Source organism: Microtus pennsylvanicus, chromosome 7 (assembly GCF_037038515.1).
Source record: "Microtus pennsylvanicus isolate mMicPen1 chromosome 7, mMicPen1.hap1, whole genome shotgun sequence".
Taxonomy (NCBI): Eukaryota; Metazoa; Chordata; class Mammalia; order Rodentia; family Cricetidae; genus Microtus; species Microtus pennsylvanicus.
In genome coordinates, this window is record NC_134585.1 from 106,232,990 (window position 1) to 106,252,748 (window position 19,759).

The 19,759-nt window shown below is 48.0% G+C and overlaps 1 protein-coding gene across 1 annotated transcript in view; it reads right to left on the reverse strand.

Moving 5' to 3' along the window:
• Positions 1–19,759, reverse strand: part of Aknad1 (AKNA domain containing 1) — a 34,122-nt gene that overhangs the window by 4,594 nt on the left and 9,769 nt on the right. The window contains exons 5-8 of the mRNA XM_075979017.1: positions 15,094–15,221; positions 7,207–7,304; positions 3,444–3,566; positions 3,254–3,361 (exon numbers count right to left, since the gene is read on the reverse strand). Coding sequence (XP_075835132.1) covers positions 3,254–3,361; positions 3,444–3,566; positions 7,207–7,304; positions 15,094–15,221 — 457 coding nt within the window. The remainder of the gene's footprint in view (positions 1–3,253; positions 3,362–3,443; positions 3,567–7,206; positions 7,305–15,093; positions 15,222–19,759) is intronic.

Consider the following 19,759-nt stretch of genomic DNA (forward strand, 5'->3'; position numbering starts at 1 on the left):
GCACGCATGCCAGTGTGCTCACACAGAGGTCAGGGACAGTCAATCCTCACCACCATATGAGTCCCTGGGATTGAGCCCTCATCAGCAGGCTTGGCAGCGGTCACCTTTACCAGCTGTGTCACCATGCTGGCCCTATTTCTGGTTTGTGGATAGAGTCTCACTCTATCCTAGGCTGGCTTTGATCTCAGAACCCACGACAGGTCCTTTTGAGTGCTGGTGTTCCAGGTGTGAACCATGATGACCAGCACGAAACTCTGACCTAAAACTCTAATGGAGCTCAGGAGACTGAGGCAGGAGGGTTATCACAAGCCTAAGGCCAGCCTGGGCTACAAAGTGAGACCCTGCCTCAAAACACTGAATTTATCTGTCTCTCTATCCATCCATCCGTCTGTCTGTCTGTCTATCCATTCATCCATTATTTATTAGTAGTAATTAATGAGGGATCTTTATTCCTTGGGTGTTCACTGTGAAGAACTGGCATTGTTCCCAACTGTGAGCTAATATTTCATCTAATAAGCGTAGGGAGGCACAGTTTCCAAGAGGTGAAACCCAAGTGAACTCTAGACTCTCCATCAACTTCAGGAGCAAAGGGTTTAGGAGTCAGAAACGAACCATTATATTAGTAAGATAATTGCAGAAGAGAAACTAAATGATGAAGAGAAGTGTGGGAAATCAATATGGAAACCAAGGAGACAGCCAGAAAGGGACAAGTCAGTGGGAAAAAGAAACCTGCACTGTCTATTACAATGATTGTATAAGATGCACTTCCGCCCCACCCTAACCTGTTACAGTGTGTATATGAGATGCACTTCCGCCCCACCCTAACCTGTTACAGTGTGTATATGCCATGCACTTCCGCCCCCACCCTAACCTGTTACAGTGTGTATATGAGATGCACTTCCGCCCCACCCTAACCTGTTACAGTGTGTATATGCCATGCACTTCCGCCCCCACCCTAACCTGTTACAGTGTGTATATGAGATGCACTTCTGCCCTACCCCTAACCTGTTACAGTGTGTATATGCCATGCACTTCTGCCCCACCCTAACCTGTTACAGTGTGTATATAAGATGCACTTCCGCCCCCACCCTAACCTGTTACAGTGTGTATATGAGATGCACTTCCGCCCCCACCCTAACCTGTTACAGTGTGTATATGCCATGCACTTCCGCCCCACCCTAACCTGTACAGTGTGTATATGAGATGCACTTCCGCCCCCACCCTAACCTGTACAGTGTGTATATGCCATGCACTTCCGCCCCACCCTAACCTGTTACAGTGTGTATATGCCATGCACTTCTGCCCCACCCTAACCTGTTACAGTGTGTATATGCCATGCACTTCTGCCCCACCCTAACCTGTTACAGTGTGTATATGCCATGCACTTCTGCCCCACCCTAACCTGTTACAGTGTGTATATAAGATGCACTTCCGCCCCCACCCTAACCTGTTACAGTGTGTATATGCCATGCACTTCCGCCCCCACCTCACTTGGTTGCCAGTTGTGGGGATGTTTTGGGACCTGGAGGACCTTTAGGTGGTGGTAGGACTTGACTGGAGGAAGTAGCTCACTGGAGGGTGGATGCTATGAATTGAGCATTGGCTGGCTTCCAGCCAGGGCTCTGTTTTCTGACCACTAAAGCTGCCATTGGCGTCCTCCCACCCTCTCCACATGCTTTCTCCGCTATGGCAATCTTCACCCCTTCAGCCCATGAGCCACAGTGAGGCCTTCCTCAAGGTGTTTCTGTCAGGAAGAACAGGACTGCAGTGAGAAAATCCCTCTCCCCTCACTTTCTCCTTCCTCTTCCTTCTTCCTCTTCATTCCTGTCTTAGTCACTGGAGTCTCATAGTGAAGCTCTGCTTCCTTCCAGAGGGTCCACCAGACAAAGAAAACGAGCAGAGACTGTTCCTCAAACACAGGAGACAGGGTGGAGGCCCAAAGGCTTGCGTTTAGGCAGCTGGACCACCCAGTGCTGGGTCATGAACACAGGTGCTTATGACGTCAGCCTCAATTGCTAGCCGTCTGTAAATGTAGCCTTGGAGTTTGCTGGAAACGGGATTTGAAATGAGCTCAGTGTTGCAGGATTCAGTTCTAGAGCAGTCTGCAGTTCGACAGAGGACCTCTCAGATGTGGTACCCGGCAGCCACTTCCTTCAGCTCCCTTTACTGAAGGAAAGCTGCCCTCCCGTGCTGTCTCCCACAGAGAGTTCAGCACCTCATTTCAGGGATTCTGTGGCGTTTCAGTACGTGGATCAGAAGGAAAAGTCCGGGGCCGGATGTTCAGTAGCAGAGCGCTCGACTTACATGTGTGAAGCTAACAGGCTCCAGCCCCCACACCACAGAGGAGGAAGGAGAAAGGGGGCGAGGGGAACATGGGGTGGGAGGAGGCGGAGAAGAGACAGAGGAGGAGAGCCCCAAAGACCAAGAAGGCAGAGAAGAAACCCACTATGTGGTTCTGTAGGATCATAGTGACTCCCTTTGGAAGAATATGTCCAATTGGAGAATTTGTCCGTGGGGACGGCGGGAGAGGAGCTGATGGTTAAGTCAGGTAAATGTCAGTCTTTGGTCTTGGGCATTGGCAGTTGTGAAAAGCAAGAGCTGTTCTGCCTGGTGCTTGCCTCAGAGAGAAAGCATTCTAAAGACAAGGAGAGCGAATGGCTGGCCGCTAGAGTAGAACGAGATGCATCTTCTTCCTCGCTCCCTGTCCACACAGCATCTTCTGGCCTTGCTTTGGTACCTACTGTATTTGCCTTGAACTTTCCTTACTTGGCCAAGTCCCTTTCAGTTAGGAACTTCTTGGGAGATGGGTGCTGGGCCTTACTCATCTTTATAAATAAATGTGGGTTTCAGTTGTTTTCCAAGATCGCAAATGTTTGCATTGGAAATGAACGATAGTATGTCTAAAGAGTATGGAACCTCTGGACACACTGAGTAGGTAGTGATGGTGGGGTCACTCATTGGGTCAGAATGTATGCTTGCTACTGACTTGACTGGGCATGCTAACTGCACAGCCCTCACCACCAGCATTTCCCAGTTCCCAGCCCCGGCTCAGCCTCTTGTCACCATCATACAGACCTGAATTTAGAGGTGTCAAGTAAGTGCAGGAGGCCTGGGAGACTCAGTTATTAACACATATAGGGTCATACAGTGATGTCACAGATAGCATAATACAAAGATGTCACAGGGTCATACAGAGATGTCACAGATAGGGTCATATAGGAGATGTCACAGGGTCATACAGAGATGTACTTACAAGATGAAGGCATTTTATTGTCATGTAAGAAGTGTGACTGGGAAGCAGTACACCCTCCACTGTGGTGTAAATCATCTTGCCCTGGAGTGTTGTATCTGTAATGAAATTCTAAAAGGAGAAGGTTGAAACCGTAGCCTAGGATGAAGACTGTCCCTGCCCACCTGCTCTGAGGTCCCCAAGTCGGTCTCACCTTTTGGTGGTTCTTCATTTCTGACTCTCTGGGGGTTTCGATTCTTGCTTCCACTGTCCTCACCTTTATTACACTGCAGTCCAGGGTCCGAATCAGGACAGCAGCTGGGCCCTGGATCAGAACCTAAAAGGGTACGCAGAGTTGAGGTTTGTTGAGCCATAGTCATGAGGTGTGGATGTAAATGCTGATTGCAGAGTGTGTCTCAGGCACCAAAGAGGCTTTCCTCAATGATGCTCCCAAGGGGGAGCTGCCAACCAAGGGACAACAGACACCCGATATGAAAGTCCCCAGATACAGCCAGATCATGTAGACACACAGGAAAGGTCTGATCCACTGTGGGAGTTTGGTCTACTGGGTTACTGGATCCTCTTGTGTTTGTAGCTGGTTTGGGTTATTGGATCCTCTTGTTTTTTCCAGATTTGCCCCCACTGTACCCAAGTTCTTCATCTCAGATCTCTTAAGGTCAGGACTTTTGTTCTGTCATTCAGGTGACTGCAAAGATAGTTCCCTCCTATGTAATATTCACAAACTTGCAGGAGGATCCAAGTGGTCAGTTTGCCTAGCCTAAGAAGTTAGGGACGGAGGGCATGTGGAGCTGGCGCTGATCTAGAACCTGCTGGGCACACTGGGGGCTGTGGAGATGCCAGGGAAGGCCAGGTTCTTTAGAAGTGCACGCCCAGGGGGCTGGAGAGATAACTCAGAGGTTAAGAGCACTGACTGCTCTTCCTGAAGTACTGAGTTCAATTCCCAGCAACCACATGGTGGCTATCTATCTATCTATCTATCTATCTATCTATCTATCTATTATCTATCATCTATCTATCTATTATCTATCAACTATCTATTATCTATCTGTCATCTATCTATCTATCTATCTATCTATCTATCTATCTATCTATCTATCGTCTATTGAGGCAGGATTTCCCTACATAGTTGTGGCTGTCCTGGAGCTCACTCCATAGACCAGGCTGACCTCAAACTCACAGTGATCCATCTGCCTCTGCCTCCCCAGTGCTGGGATCAAAGGCGTGTGCCACCACACCTGGCTGACACTTGCTTTGAAAGGTGGCACTTGGGCTAGGGGGCATTTGCCTGGCGTGCACCGTGCACTACAGAGGGAAAGAAAGATCTTAGTCTGATTCTTCTCCTTCGTTATGGGTTCATCACTAACAAAATAAAGCAGGAACAATGGACCAATAACACCTCTCTTTCTTAGGTCCCTTGCTCATAAGGAAGCAGGCTGTCATAGCTCAGTGACAAGCACAATGCCTATTGGAGGTTTCACGAAATCTCCCTGTCAAGGAGCTTGTGAGTGAGCCACTCTGGCCCCTAATCAAGCCTTCAGGCAATCTCATTCCTGACAGGCATCCTCCTAGGGGACGCTGGGCCTAAACCATCCAGCTCACTTGCTCCCAATGCCAGACCCACAGAAACTGTCATGTAACAGTGTTCACTGTTTTGAAGCACTAGGTTCTGGGATACATTGTTATGAAGTGGGATATAACTAACACACTAGGCCTTTGATGCAGGGGAGATAATTTCTTTGAGCTGTATTTCTTTATCTGTAAAATAAAGTGTTCTTTACATTAAAATCAAGGACCCAAAGGGCTGGAGAGACTCAGCAGTTAAGAGCATCTACTGCTCTTGCAGAAGACCCAGGTTCAGTTTCCAGCACCCACATGGTAGCTCACAACCATCTGCTACTCCAGTTCCAGGGGATCTGATGCCCTCTTCTGGCTTCCACAGTGCTTGGGGCACACCTGGTGTACAAATATCCACATAGTCAAATATGCATCACATAAAAACAAGTCAGGCATAGTGGCTCACGCTCTTAATCCCAGCACTTAGGGGCAGGGGCAGGCGGATCTCTGCCAGTGTGAGGCCAGTCTGGTCTATATACTGAGTTCCAGGACAGCCACAGCTGTGTAGAGAGACCCTGCCTCAAATAAATAAATACATCTTTTTTAAAGAGGGGTTATAAATAACTTGTGTCCATATGGTTTTACCTACTAAATATGAGAACATAAACCATTTTGCATGCCATAAAAAAATTCTCCCCAAGGCAGGCAGGGTTGAGAGGCAGAGGCAGAAGGATCAGGAGACCAAGGCCAACCTCAGCTATAGGAAGTTTGGGGCCAGCCTGGGCCACATGAGACCATGTTTCAAAAGACAAAAAGCCTCCCCAGAGAGAAATCATCATAGACTATTTTGTCCCCCAGATAGACTTGCAAAGGTGTCTCGCTATGGAATGTGTAACACATTTCAGTACCGGATCGTCCTAAGGCTAAAAATGGACAGTTCTAAGGGTTTTTTAAGGTTTAAACTGAGACTTTACAAATCATTGTTGTATTTGAAAATAACAGGGCTGGGATGTGGGTCAGCTGCAGAGCTCTCACTTAGCATGTATGAATCCCTGGGCACAACCCTCTACATCATCAGTGATAGCAACAAGAAGAAGGCACAGGGCCACCTGCCTGTCATCCTCACCGCCTAACTGAAGCAGAAGTGTCCAGGAATTTGGGGACAGCGTAGGCAACACAACAATACTTTGAAAAATAAACAAAAGTAACGAATTCATCTTTTATCAACAAAGAAATATATTTTAAGTAAAAATATTTTTTCCAAAAATGAAAGTCAAAGCGAATGAGAAGAGTGTCATTGTTTAAGCTTTGGTAACTATCTTTGGCTTTGGAGCTGGGAACTGGGTTCCAAAATGGCATCCCTATTGATATGTTTCAATACTGGTCTTATATCCCCACAGTACAGTGCTGTTGGGTAAAGGAAGGCCCTCCTTCAGAGGGCTTTGAAAACTCCTGGTAGAAGCATTGAGTTTAGCAAGTGTTCAGTCCATGAAGTCAACTCTTTAAGGATTTATTTATGTGTGTGAGTGTGTGTGTATGCACACGCACATGCAAATGTACATATGCACGTGTGTGCTCAGGTGCCTATGGAGACCAGAAGAAGGCATTAGATTTCTTGTGAGCCTTCCAAACTCGAGTGCAGAGAACTGAATTCTAATCCTCTCTGCAAGAGCAGCAAGCATGCTTCACGGCTGAAACTCCTCTTCAACCCTCCATAGCTGTTATCTGAAAACACACCATCCTTAGAGAGGCCAATTCAGAACCATGTGGGACCTAGCAGAATGCTGAGTGGCAGGCAAGGCTCTGGGAACAGGGAGCATGCTCACAACCATGCTGTGTCAGCTCTCTGGCTTGCCCTTCCAGCTCGGCCGTGAGGATGGTTGGTTCCACTGATGGAGGTAGTCTAGGAGCTGCCTGAGAAGGCAGGCGTCTTGGTCACCTCTCTGTCACCCTCAGCAGTTTGAACAGAGTGCGTTTCTCCACTTTACACTGTCTTTGGGGCAAGGATCTTATGACTAGAGTCATTAAGTCCCACGTACACACGCCCTCTTAACTGCTCTCGCCCCCAGCTTCCTTCGCTTCTGTGAAATGCTCATGAGTGAACCAGCAACCCCTCCCACGGGGCTGGTAACCTTACCAGTGCACTTGTGGGTCGTGCCCCGAGCCTGACGAGAGGCAGAGGGTCCATCTAAGGCACGGATTGGCACTCCGCTCTGCTTAGCCACTTCTTAGTTAAATGGCCCATTACCAGTTCTTCATGTTTTGAAAAAAGGAAAACAAACACCATCCTAGTCAAATGCCAGGCTATGACGACAGCAGGTGGCAAGCTGGTACTCACTGTGGGCAGACCTCATATAGAGAGACCTTTAACGACAGTGTGCACCCCAACTCCTCCAACTTACTGAGAGGCAAATCTTGGTGCAGTGTTTTTTCCTGGGTGGTACTGGAAAGCTTTCCACAGTTGGCTCTTCTGTGGCCCCCTTTCTCCATTTTCTGTTTCCTAGAAGGAAAGAAAGAAAAAAAGAAAGAAAGAAAGAAAGAGAGGGGGGGGGAGGGAGGGAGGGAGGGAGGAAGGAAGGAAGGAAGGAAGGAAGGAAGGAAGGAAGGAAGGAAGGAAAAGTGAGATATTAAAATTATAGCACTGGTATGGGTAAACCGAAGTATTGAATTTCTCTGATATCCCCGGGCTGAAGAGATAGTTCAGTGGATAAGGTCACATGCTACCAAGCCTGATCCCCATATCATGGAGCGAGGGAACTGATAGCCACGAGTTGACCTCTGACCTCCACATATACGCCATGGCACATACCTACACACACACACACCTTTAAAATGTAGAAATAATACATAATTTAAGAAGAAATTTGCAATATAGAATCATAAGAATTGGTGTTTTCTTCATAATACTATGTCAAAATCAGTTTTTGGGGTTTTGGGGATTTTTTTAAAAATTTTTCAGACAAGATCCAGATATTACTAGTCCTGACTGGCCAGCAACAGTAATTCTGCCTCTGACCTCCAGAGTACTAGGACTTTAGGCCAAGCCACCATACCTGTCTCAGAGAAGTTCTTGGCTGAAGAAAAAGCGTGCTTACATTACTACTGGGTAACATCGCTCTTACCATAGCTCCAAGTACAAGCTAAACAGAGTCCAGCAAAGCGGGTTTTGGGTACCTTTGAGGGGCTAACGTTAGGCTGGGAGCCTGGCGTTCACTTTAATAGCGTACGGCCACCAGGGGGCGTCCGAAAGACACAAGTAAAATCAGTCTTTCTCGGGCCGGTGTAGTTTCACCCTTCTTCCACAGGGATTCTAACGCCTCCAGAAGACTTTTAATTACTAACAGCTCCTAACAGCGTGCATGCTCAGTCGGGGATACAGTAACAAGCCTTGGAGGAAAGTGTGCGTTCTAGTGTGAAAGGCGTGGCGTCCAGGACATCCTGATGCAGATGGGACGTGATGGCCCAGGGCTGGTTAAAGAACTTGAAGCGTTGCAGAGCAAACACATGTCCGTCCTAAGCCTGCTAGTAGTGAAGAGGGGACCCCATTTGGGGTTCCTGAGGTTTGGACCGGAAAGCCAGGCCCTTTCCAAGCCTTTCCTCCGCTCGGAAAAAACATGCTCTCCTCCTGAGTCATGTATTCTCTCACACCTCATTTTCTGTCTCCACCCTCTGCCTCTGGGGCCTGTGAACATCTGCTCTCCGGCTGGAAAACTTGGCCGTGGTTCAAGCGAGTCCAGTCCAACGCACCGATCGCATTTCTGCTGCTCTTAGACTCCTTTCCGCACTAAGATCTTCTGGCCCTGCAGAGCGGCCAAGAGCAAGTCTGCTGAAGAAGGCAGTTTCTCAGCCACACAAAGCGGCTAACACACACACTCCGATCCCTTATCCTGCATCAGAAATAGCACGCCGATCTAATCCACATGGGAAGTAGAAAAAGACAAGGGCTCCTGAGTAAATTGGGAGCGTGGGGATCATGGGAGAGGGGAGAAGGGGGGGGATAGGGAGGGGAGCGGGGAAAAATATATAGCTCAATAAAAAGAATTTAAACCGGGCAGTGGTGGCGCACACCTTTAATCCCAGCACTCGGGAGGCAGAGGCAGGCGGGTAAATTTGAGGCCAGCCTGGTCTACAAAAGCTAGTTCAAGGACAGGCTCCAAAAGCTACAGAGAAACCCTGTCTAGAAAAACCAAAATAAATAAATAAGATAAATAAAAAGAATTTTAAAAAAGAAACAGCACACAGGGATGTGAATTCATAGGTCACACCAGCCTATTTACAGTTAGGCAATTTACTATTTGTGCCCCATCAAACTTCACAACGAACACAACCCACTGATGACAGTAAATTGAGGCTTTTAACAAAGAGCGTGCAGCCTTAAGTGAAAAATTCCTCGGGACTATCATGGAGGTTACCCAGATTCAATTCCTCGGGACTATCACGGAATTAGGTAGACCAGGCTGGCATCTAACTAAGAGATCTCCCTGCCTCTCCTAAGATTGAAGATGTGTCACCAGGCCCTGCAATCAAAATCTTTTATAAATGTCAAAATATTTCATTAGACCTAATAAAAACCTTTTTTAAGGATCCCACATGTGTATTGCTACTTAATTCAATACACTAACGATCACAAGCCTGTTCTGGCCAGGTGAGAGCTCAGAGGCGCAGTCCATCCCAGGCAACACACGGGCCTCTGCAGCCCAACCCCACGCTGTTTCTTTATCTAGGGTTTATCTAGGGTCAGAAACTTAATGAAGCAGGTGGCTCCCGCGAGGAGCGCTTTCTAACAGGAAGCTACAGTCCTCAGCTGCTCTTATTGGAGCTCATCACGGACTTAAATAGTGGTTGCAAAACAGCCCCTCCCTCCTTGACTCTTGACCTTTCCAGGTAAATCAGCTGAGCTTTGCACTCGGAGGCGGCGCCTCTCCTAACTGATAGAGCTACAGACAAACATCCTGAAACCATACACCGGCTGCTGCTCCAATGGGTGTTCCAAAGCGTTACCGACTTTCCTTTAGGGTTTTGTAGCTTGCAGCTTGTTAATGCTGAAGGATTTCTTCCTTAGGAATTCAAAGGTCCTGCCCTGAGAAGAGGAACGTGGCTTGTTTCCCAGGAGATTGGGATGGGGGGGAGGGGGGAGGCTCAAGTGAGACCCAATAAGAAAGACCGTGTGTGTGTGTGTGTGTGTGTGTGTGTGTGTGTGTGTGTGTGTGTGTGTGTGTGTGTGGTAGTCACAGGAATGCGTGTGTCCATGCACTGAGAGGCCACTGCTCTCCACCTTATTGCCTAGAGACAGGGTCTCCTACTGAATCAGAAGCGGGAGGGGGCTCCCATTACACACATTCCTGGCTAATGCTAGGGATACAGAGATCCAAAGCCATGCCACGCTCTTCATGGAGGTTGGGGATTTGAACTCAGATCTTCATGCTTGTACAGTAAGTATTCTTACCCACTGAGCCTTCTCCTCAGCCCCAGGAAATATTTTTGCTCACCCCAGATAGCCTGCAAATGAGAGCTATTCTTCCGTGTAGACCGTAATGCCCCAGCCGGGCTATGTTCAGGCTGCAGACCATGGTGCGCATGCTCACCAGAATAGCCTGGGAAGCTAAAACGAATGGCTCCTGCCAGACCACCCCTCCCAGCGACGCCGGCACAGTAGGTGGAGTGGGGGCGTGTCCATTATTTTAAAAACTCCCGCAAGGATTTTGATGTTCTCTGCAGCAAAGAACTGGCAATGGCAGATATTCAAGGTTGGGGGAGCCCATCCCTGAACTCCAGGCTTCTGTAGCTAGCCAGCGGCTTAGTTTAGCTATCCATGTTCACTGGAGTTTTGAAGCCACCTTCAAGAAGCCCTCGCCCACCAAGAAGCGAGCAACAGAAAGCACAGTGCAGATGGTGCACTTCCGCAGGCACTGCTAGGATTCTCCCGAGCCACAAAGCACAGCCCAGCATGCAGCTCAGACCTGGCTAACCTCGCCACATCAGGACCAGAGACAACTGCCAGGCAACTCATACGCACAGGAATTGGGCCCAGGGGACCGGAGGAAGGAGCGCATCCTTAGCTCTGATGTCTCACACTGTGGACAGAGCCTCTCGTGCCTGGTTTGGGGAAGGGAAGCCTCAGTCTCGGTTGCACTTCTTTCTTCCGAACATATTTTGAAGTCTGAGTACACACGAGAGAGAACACTTTCTCTCCCCACCCCACCTTATTTTCAAAGGCCCCCACCCTCCACCCCAAGATGAACAGATTTGGGAAGTTGTTGGGGTTTTCTTTTGTTGCAAGGATGGAGTGAACCTATGCCAAGCAAGTCATCTGCAGCCCTACCCCAGAAAATGCTTTTTTAACTATTTATTTGGAATGCACATGTATGTGTGTGTGCGTGTATGTGACACGCCACAGTGTATGTGTGGAGGTCAGAAGACAAGTTTCAAGACTCACGAAGAGTGACATTCCACCTTCCACCTTGATGAGATGGGTTCCCCCCCCCCTTGGTTCTTTTTTTTTTTTTTCTGTTTGGTTTTTTGAGACAGGGTTTCTCTGTGTAGACCAGGCTGGCCTAGAACTTGCTCTGTAGACCAGTCTATCCTCAAAAACTGATCTCTCTTGTTTCTGTGGATTCCCTGTGTAGTCCAGGCTAGCCAGCCTGCCCGAGCAACTGTCTCCACCTCCCATCTCTCTGTAGGAAAGCCACCCCATCCGTCTATACACGTGAGTTCCAGGGATCAAATGTGAGCCAGCAGGCTCAAACAGCTAGAACTTTTACCCACTGAGCTATTGCCCAGCCTCCAGAAGAGAATTTTAAAACCAGTCTGACCACTGAGTCCTCCAGATCAAAGTGGTATTTTGGTTTGGGTTTTTGTTGTCCAAAGAAATATATTCATTCATGAATTAAGCCAATATCTGGGGACTGCTGATAGCCGGAGCGATGGGAATACACGCGAACTCCTTAAACACACGTGATCGCACAACTTAGCTGCAAAGGCCGACAGCACCTGCCATGTAGTGTGACTGTGCTCTTAGCCTTCATGAAAACAGATCATAAATGGCCCCTTTCCACCCTTATAAACAATACTGGCGCAAGCATTACTGGACACGTGGGTTTTTCCACCTTTTGAATTACTTCCTGGGGAAACATCTGGGCCAAAGGTTTTGCGCGAGCTTGTGTGATGATACACAGTTTGTCAGGCTGCTCTCTGCAAGTTTTGCGATTGGATTACGCAGCTGCCAACAATGTGGGTGGCTCAGCTTGACCACACCTTTCTTGCTACCAAAAATGATTACCTGCAAATGTTTTCGCTAACTGAAAGTGGGGGGGAGTGAGTTGTGTCCACTAGCATCTTTTTCAGCGTCCCAGGAGGAGAACGCATCTCTTGTGGGTTCTTTAGTTCTCTGCCCTCTTCACGGCTTCTCAGTTCATATCCTATTTGCTCATTATATTTTTTGAAGGGCTTCAGTACTTTTTCTTTGTGGAGAGAAGCATCCACAGTACCTGCAGTTTTCCTGTTGTGTCCCAGAAGCCTCTCGAGCGCCCTTGTCTGTGACTCTGTCGTCCTAGCTCTGCCATCTCCACCTTTATGATGGATTGTTTACTATACAGGGAGAACTTGACAAGGCCCCAGAGAGTAAGCTGTTGAGCTGCGATTTACCTTTCCTGTGTGACTCATGGGCGTGTGTTCTTAACCCCAATTCTGCTTCCTTGTCAGAACCCTGGACAGAACAAAGATTTCCCCACCAACAATAGACACTTTTCCCATTTTCCCAACTGATTGACTTAAAACAAAACAAAATTGAAGTTTTGGCATTAGATACAGGGTTGGTGTCTCAGAAACTGAGTAACCAATAAATAAAGGAACACTGGTGAATATCACAAACGGTCAAACAGAAACAAACAGGGAGACAGCAGTTTTTACTTCCAGAAAAGACTGTCTGGGGTGGGCTGGAGGAGGAGAGTCTGGCATTCCCATGGAGGGGTGGGTCCTGCACACTGGCACCCACCTGCTTCATGAGAAGGTTCACTGTGCATGTACCGAATGATCCATTCCCTGCAGTGCTGGAATGTGGTTTAAGAAACTGGTCCGCTTTGGACAAAAGCCGGCAAGCAAGATGATGCTACCAACAACAGACGTACGAAGTGCTATGCAGAGACTGGAAGGCCACACACTACACTACAGAGATGATCTTTCTCAGGGAAACTTCTTTTTGACAAAGTGTCTTGCCTTGTATCTCTAGCTGGCCCAGAACTCATTATGTAGACCAGGCTGGCCTCAAACTTGTAGCAATCCGCCTGCCTCTGCTTTCCAAGTACTAGGACTACAGGAATGTGTTACCATTCATGGCTGGGAACTTTTCTCTATACCTTTACCATTTTCTGAGTACGTTTTATTAAGTACATTACTTGTTTGTTGTTTTTTTGAGACAGGGTTTCATATAGCCCAGGCTAGCTCCTGGTGCCCGTGCCTCTGCCTCCCACATGTTGGGATTGCAGACATGCACCGCCACACCTGGCTCTCATATTTACAGTTCCCCTGCCATTTCCCTCCTGTTTTCTTTTATTATCTTTTTATTTTTATTATCTTTTCTTTTATTACCACTAAGATCACAGAATCATTCCCGCACTTAACATTTAAACTCCATTCACAGTGGCAGGACAGAGACGTCCTCAAACATTTTGGGAGACCTCCGTTTTATTATCTTTCTTGTCATTTGTTTTCATGCATGTCCTACCTTCCTAAAGCATTCCTCCTTCATAGAAGTCTTTATAAGCCAGCAGAATTACTGTATTATTATTTTCTGCCTATTACAATTAGTAATGGTTGATTTCCGTCAACTTAACACAAGTTACAGTCATACGGAAAGAGGAAATCTAAATCGAGAAAATGCCTCCCTCAGATTGACTGTAGGTAAGCTTGTGGGTCATTTTCTTGATTAATGATTGATGTGGGAGGGCCCAGCCACTTGGGATGGTGCCATCCCTGGACAGGTGGTCCTGGGTTATATAAAGATGTAGGCTGGGTGGGTGGGTCATGAGGAGAAAGCCAGTAAGAAGCCTTTGCTTGTGGTCTCTGCTTCAGTTCCTGCTCTGACTTCCCTCAATAATGGACCGTGACCCATGAGGTCAAACAAACTCCCTCCTCCTCACGCACACACACATTGCTTCTGGTCATGGTCCTTATCACAGCAACAGAAACCCAATCATGATATAGACCTGGAGTATTTAATTCAAGTATTTCCCACTCATCCACAGTGAAATAATCTCTAGAACCTGGTTCCTCAAATGCTCTCACCCATATGGGAACCGGCACCGTTGATACCACCTGGGAGCTTGCTCTAACTACAGAAGCACGGGCTCGTATCAAGCCAACTGAACCAATGCCCACCTTTCAATAAGATGCAGGGATGACCCCTAGGTCCAGGTACCCCAAGTCTCTCCAGGACTGGAAGGGTGGGAAGCATTAACTACACCAGCTCTACCATCAGGCTGCCCAGGAGGTACAGAGCCTGGAGCTGAGGTAGAGCTCGGTGCTAAGTGGGTTGAGTATGCTGGGGCCCTGGGGACAAGGAAAGGAAGAGATGGGAGAGAGGTAGAGAAGAGGATGGGAGAGGGAGAAAGGGAAAGGGCTAAAGAGGAGCGTGAAGGAAGAAGGAGAGAGAAAAGCACGTGAGCCAGTTCATCTTCACAGTCCCAAGGTCCATCAGATTCAACAACAGGGTTTCAGGATTTGAGGGTTTGGACTCCGTGCATCCTAACCCTGTGCTCGCCTCCTGAACCACATCCCCAGTCTTTCCCAGCCCTAGCCCAGAACTCACTCTGCAGCCTGGGCAGGGGAGTAGTTAAAATTGCAGGCCTGCACCACAGGCCTGACAACAGGAATTATAACAAAGGAGGGTGAGCTCATAGGATCAGAGCAGCCTGGTGGCCGTTCGATCCATTTAGTGCTGGGCAGCTGTATCCATACTTGGTCTATTTAGGTAAGTAGGTTTGATGCTGTTTGCTTTCTAAATAAAAAGGAAGAAGAGGCAGTGTGCACATTCACGTTAATTTCTGAACTTCCTTCTCCAGCTGGTGAAGGGCCCGTGGGAATTTAGTTCAGTGCTCCTGGGCCTGTAGAAGGAGCCACCTATGGGACGATGTTGTGTGGATATCCTGCAGCTACTCAACCTGTGTCATTCTTCGCTGTGTGGGGCCCTTGCCCTCTGCCCTTGGGCTGTGTAGCTGGATGCAGGCAGAGCCCCCACCCCACCCACTTCAGGCTTGATACCGGGTGGTGGAGGCACCCGGGAGAGGACTCACATCTTTGGGGCCAGCTCTCTGAGCTCCTTGGAGGTGACCTCCTGTGTCCCTGCCCTTGGTAGCCCCGTCACCTCACTTCTCCGTGAGCTCCGGGGTCCTGGAAGACAGCCAGTGTGCTCCTTGGTCATCTGCAGGAACACACACAGGAGCCATTAGGACTGCAGGCTATAGGAAGTGACACAATCAGCTCAGCACCCAGACACCCCAAGGTGCCTGTGCCTCCTGTCCTTTGCTCCAGTCTCTTTACCTCGCTGGGATCTCACCTTAGGACTTAGTTCAAATGCCCCTGGCCACCATCTGTCCCCTGGGATGCTGGCCTCTCATGCCTCAGTTTGGTCATATCCCTTTATTTAATGGGCACGACAAGCCAACACCCAGCCCATAGGCTGACTCTGCTCCCTGCCCTGTTTTAAGTACCTTACACACATTAGCTCATCTAAACGTGCTAACCACCCTGCCAGACAGGCACTGTTATCCCCATTTTCCAGAGGAGGAAACCGAGAGGTTGCATATGCCCAGAGAGGTTGCATAACTGTCCCAAGATCACAAACCTGATAAATGACAGAACCAATATTCGAACTGAGGTGGCCTGGTTTCAGAGTCACGCAGAATGTTTTATCACCCCTCAAAGCTCTTTTATCATTCTGCAATCATTCTGATTCGGTTTGCGAAGTACGACTCTTCCTCAGAGAGGCGTAAGTGCAGCCATGGCAGGCGATTTTCTGTTCTATACTATATTCCTAGAAAAGCGTCTGGAGTTTCCCAGTAACTGCTGTAAGAATGAAGAGTTACTGACTGAAGGGTCTTCTAAGTCGACTCTCTCAGGACTACTTGTTGGAGTATACAGATGCTGTCACCTCATTAACCATTTCTGTGAACTTAGGACCAAATAAAGAGCAAACACAGACTTGTTGGGCAATGGCTGGGCTTACTCAGGCTCCACCCACTGCTAACTCAGGATCAGGCCCAGTGGGACATCATGGTAAGAACCAGCAGCTAACTCAGGTTCAGCCTCAGCGGGGTACCATGTCGCCAGCAGTAGCATCTTGGGTAGCACTGAGGCTGTTGTTAAATCCAAAGGGCTCTGGGCTTCCCATACGGAGCCCCCACTCCATGTCAGAAATTTAGGGTGCCTGGGCACAAAACAAATCAGACTCAGGCTAAGATTGCACAAAGGCTGGAGCAAGGAATCCTGCTTGGGAGGGGGGTGTGGGGCGGCTGATGGCGCAGGTGCTGTGCCTCTAAAGTTTGCCTTGAATGAGTGAGAGTTGCCCAGGACGCAGGTGCCTGGAGGAGGCAGACACACATCTTTGGAAGAGTTTGCACTTATATAATATCTTGGCTTTAGCTGACAAACGCCTCATTCAGATTTTGAATATCTGCTTCAGGCTGGGTCTTCAATGCTGCATGAAACCAAAGAGTCTATCGAAGGCAATTATTTAGATGACTCAGTTTCTCAGAATTTTGACGTCGTCTGAATTGTTCTGATAATTGAGGCTACGGAAACAAAAGGTTGAGTCGGGTGTGGTGGCTGATACATGCACTCTGGGAGGCAGAGGCAGGAGAAGCAAGGCAAGTTTGAGGCTAGCCTGGTCTTTGTGACAAGTTCTAGGATAGCCTGGACCACATAGCAAGACCCGGTCATAAAAAAATTAAACACAAGGGCTGAGAGGACCCTCAGCTGCTAAAGAGCCTGAGGGGCAAACACTGAAAACCAAAAGGCATAGGAAGCCACGGGGGGGAGGGGGGTTGATTCCCAAGCCGGCATGAATAGCTAATCTGAAAGATTTTAATTTGCAAGAGAGAATACAGAAGAGGATTTAGGGGAAATCATTAGTTTACTGAACTTGGTTTCTCTTTTGTTTTTGTTTTGTTTTGTTTTGTTCATTTAAAAGGAAACTATAGGGCAGCACCCACACCAGGTGCCTCACCTTAACTCTAGCTCCAAAGTGATCCTATGCCTCTGACCTCCCACAGTGCCTACACTTGGGTACATATACCCACACACAGACGTGTGTACATAATTAAAAATATTTAAAGAGGCAGCATAAAATTATGAGGAGGAAAAAAACTATCCAGGCATGATCCACAGAAGTTTTTTTTATTTTATTTTATTCCCAGAAGAGTTAGTGGCTTGTCATTTTCAAGAGAGGCGTTGAATCCTAAAGTAATAGTGTCTCAAACATGAACACTTGAAATATCTTCCAATCATGAAAAGCTGGCTCCATTTTAAACAATATGACTCATGAGGCTTTGGCAAGTCAAGGATTAAAACAGAATCCAGCAAGCCCGTGAATTGGGAGTCTACATGTACGTAAATGGCGTTTCTCCTGGCGCCACGTCAGGCTGTTGTGTTAGCTCATCCGAGGTTGAATATGCCACATCCAAGATGACTGGAGAGCACCGGGGAGAAGAGGGCCCAAGCGCACTGGCGTGCATCAGCTTTCCCCTTAATGTCCTCAAGCAGCACCTCCAAGTTGAAGATCACACCTTCCACTTCTAGAGTAGAGACTGATAAACCGGCGTCTTCTGGGCTGTATAGTCAGCTATCAGGCTAGGGACAACAGCTCATAAAGAGGACCCTGGGCTGTGTTATTCAAGTTGCCCGTCTTTAGGCAGGAAGGGAAATGCATATCTGCCCCGAGTAGCATCCTGTTTGGAGTTTTGTTCCAGCAGTCCAGGCTCCAGTCCTCACTCCCTGCTTCCAACCTCCCTACTCTATCCTGGCAGGATTAGCCTTGCTTCTCTGGACTTGATGATGCCAAGGCCACTCACGCTTGCTTTTCTTCTACGATTATTACTTGGTGTGTGTGTGTTTCTGTGTCTGTGTGCAAGTGTATGGAGGTCCAAGGAGTGGAAGCTGGCTCTCTCCTCTCTGTGAGTCCCAGATGTAAACCCAGGTCACCAGGCTTGACAACGTAGGCCTTTACCTGCTGAGCTGTCTGCCCAGCTGCTAGAGAAGATCCCCGTTTCTCACAAGCTGGATGCTAGGTCTTTCTGCAGAGTTGTGGAAAGGGGCCCCAGTTTTGCACTAGACTCAAACTTCAGGGAGCATGAGAAGCCAGTGCTTTCTCAGGGAGCCGCGTCCCTGCCCCCATCTCACCCAGATTCTGAGGAAATAGTTGTCATGTGAATTTATAGGAGGGGAAATAAAAAGCTGCACCCGTTCCAACAAACTTGTCATGAATATATGCACATATTTATATAAGAACACGCTTTCTCCAACACTCGCCTAAACTCGGATTAAATAGAAAATTTTAAAAATGGAGGATCAGGGCTGGTGAGACAGCTCAGTAGGTGACAGCACTTGTTCTGCAAGCTCAACAACCTGAGTCATCATGGGAAATGCCAGACTCATGCGGGGGCACACAGCTGTAACCCCAAAACACCTGTGGTGGGAATGGATGGGGGAAACAGAAGAATCATTTAGAACCTTCGGACCTGCTCGGTGGAGGTGGCACACGCCTTTAATCCCAGCACTCGGGAGGCAGAGGTAGGTGGATCTCTGTGAGTTCGAGGCCAGTCTGGTCTACAAGAGCTAGCTCCAGGACAGGCTCCAAAGCTATAGAGAAACCCTGTCTCAAAAAACAAAACAACAAAACAAAAAACAAACAACAACAACAAAAAAGAGCCTTCAGACCAACTGGCCTGGACAGTTGAGGAAGTATGAGGAAGGAGAGAATCAACACCCAAAAGTTGTCCTCTGTTCCCACATGCATAGCATGACACTCATGTATACCTTCATACAGAAGCACATGCACACACACACACTCACACTCATGTATACCTTCATACAGAAGCACATGCACACACACACACACACACTCATGTATACCTTCATACAGAAGCACATGCACACACACACACACACACACACACTCATGTATACATTCATACAGAAGCACATGCACACACACACACACACACTCATGTATACCTTCATACAGAAGCACATGCACACACACACACACACACTCATGTATACATTCATACAGAAGCACATGCGCGCACACACACCACACACACACATACACACACTCATGCAATTAAAATCATAGAAATTGGGACAAGGAGAGACCATACCTTAAGACAAAGAAGTGAGGGCTGGAGACACAGGTCAGAGGCTGAGGGCTTGCCTAGGCTATCAGTGACTTCTCTGGTGCTGTGATAAAACACTATGACCAAGACGACCAACAGGAGGAAGGACTTATTTGGGCTAACAGTTCCAGAGTGACAGAGTCCATCCCGGCAGCAAGCAGCAGGCATGGCAGCTGGCGCTGAGAGCTCACATCTTCAAATGCAAGCATGCAACAACAACAACAACAACAAAAAAGTGAACGGGAAATGACTCGAGTCTTTAAACTCTCAAAACCTGCTTCCCGTGACATGCTTCCTCCAACAAGGCTGCACCTCCTTAATCTCCACAAACAGAGCTACCATTGGAGAACCAAGTGTTCAGCTACATGAACCTACAGGGGACATTCCCATTCAGATCACCATACCTAGCATACACAAGGCCCTGATTCAAGTCCAGCGGGAAGGAAAAGTTAGGTTGAGAGCAGGGCCCCTGCCAGGTGGAATAACGTGGGAGCTCAAGGACATCTATGGTGACTGAAGATAAAAAGACTTGGAGTATGGGAAGGATATTTTGGGGGAAATTTATAAT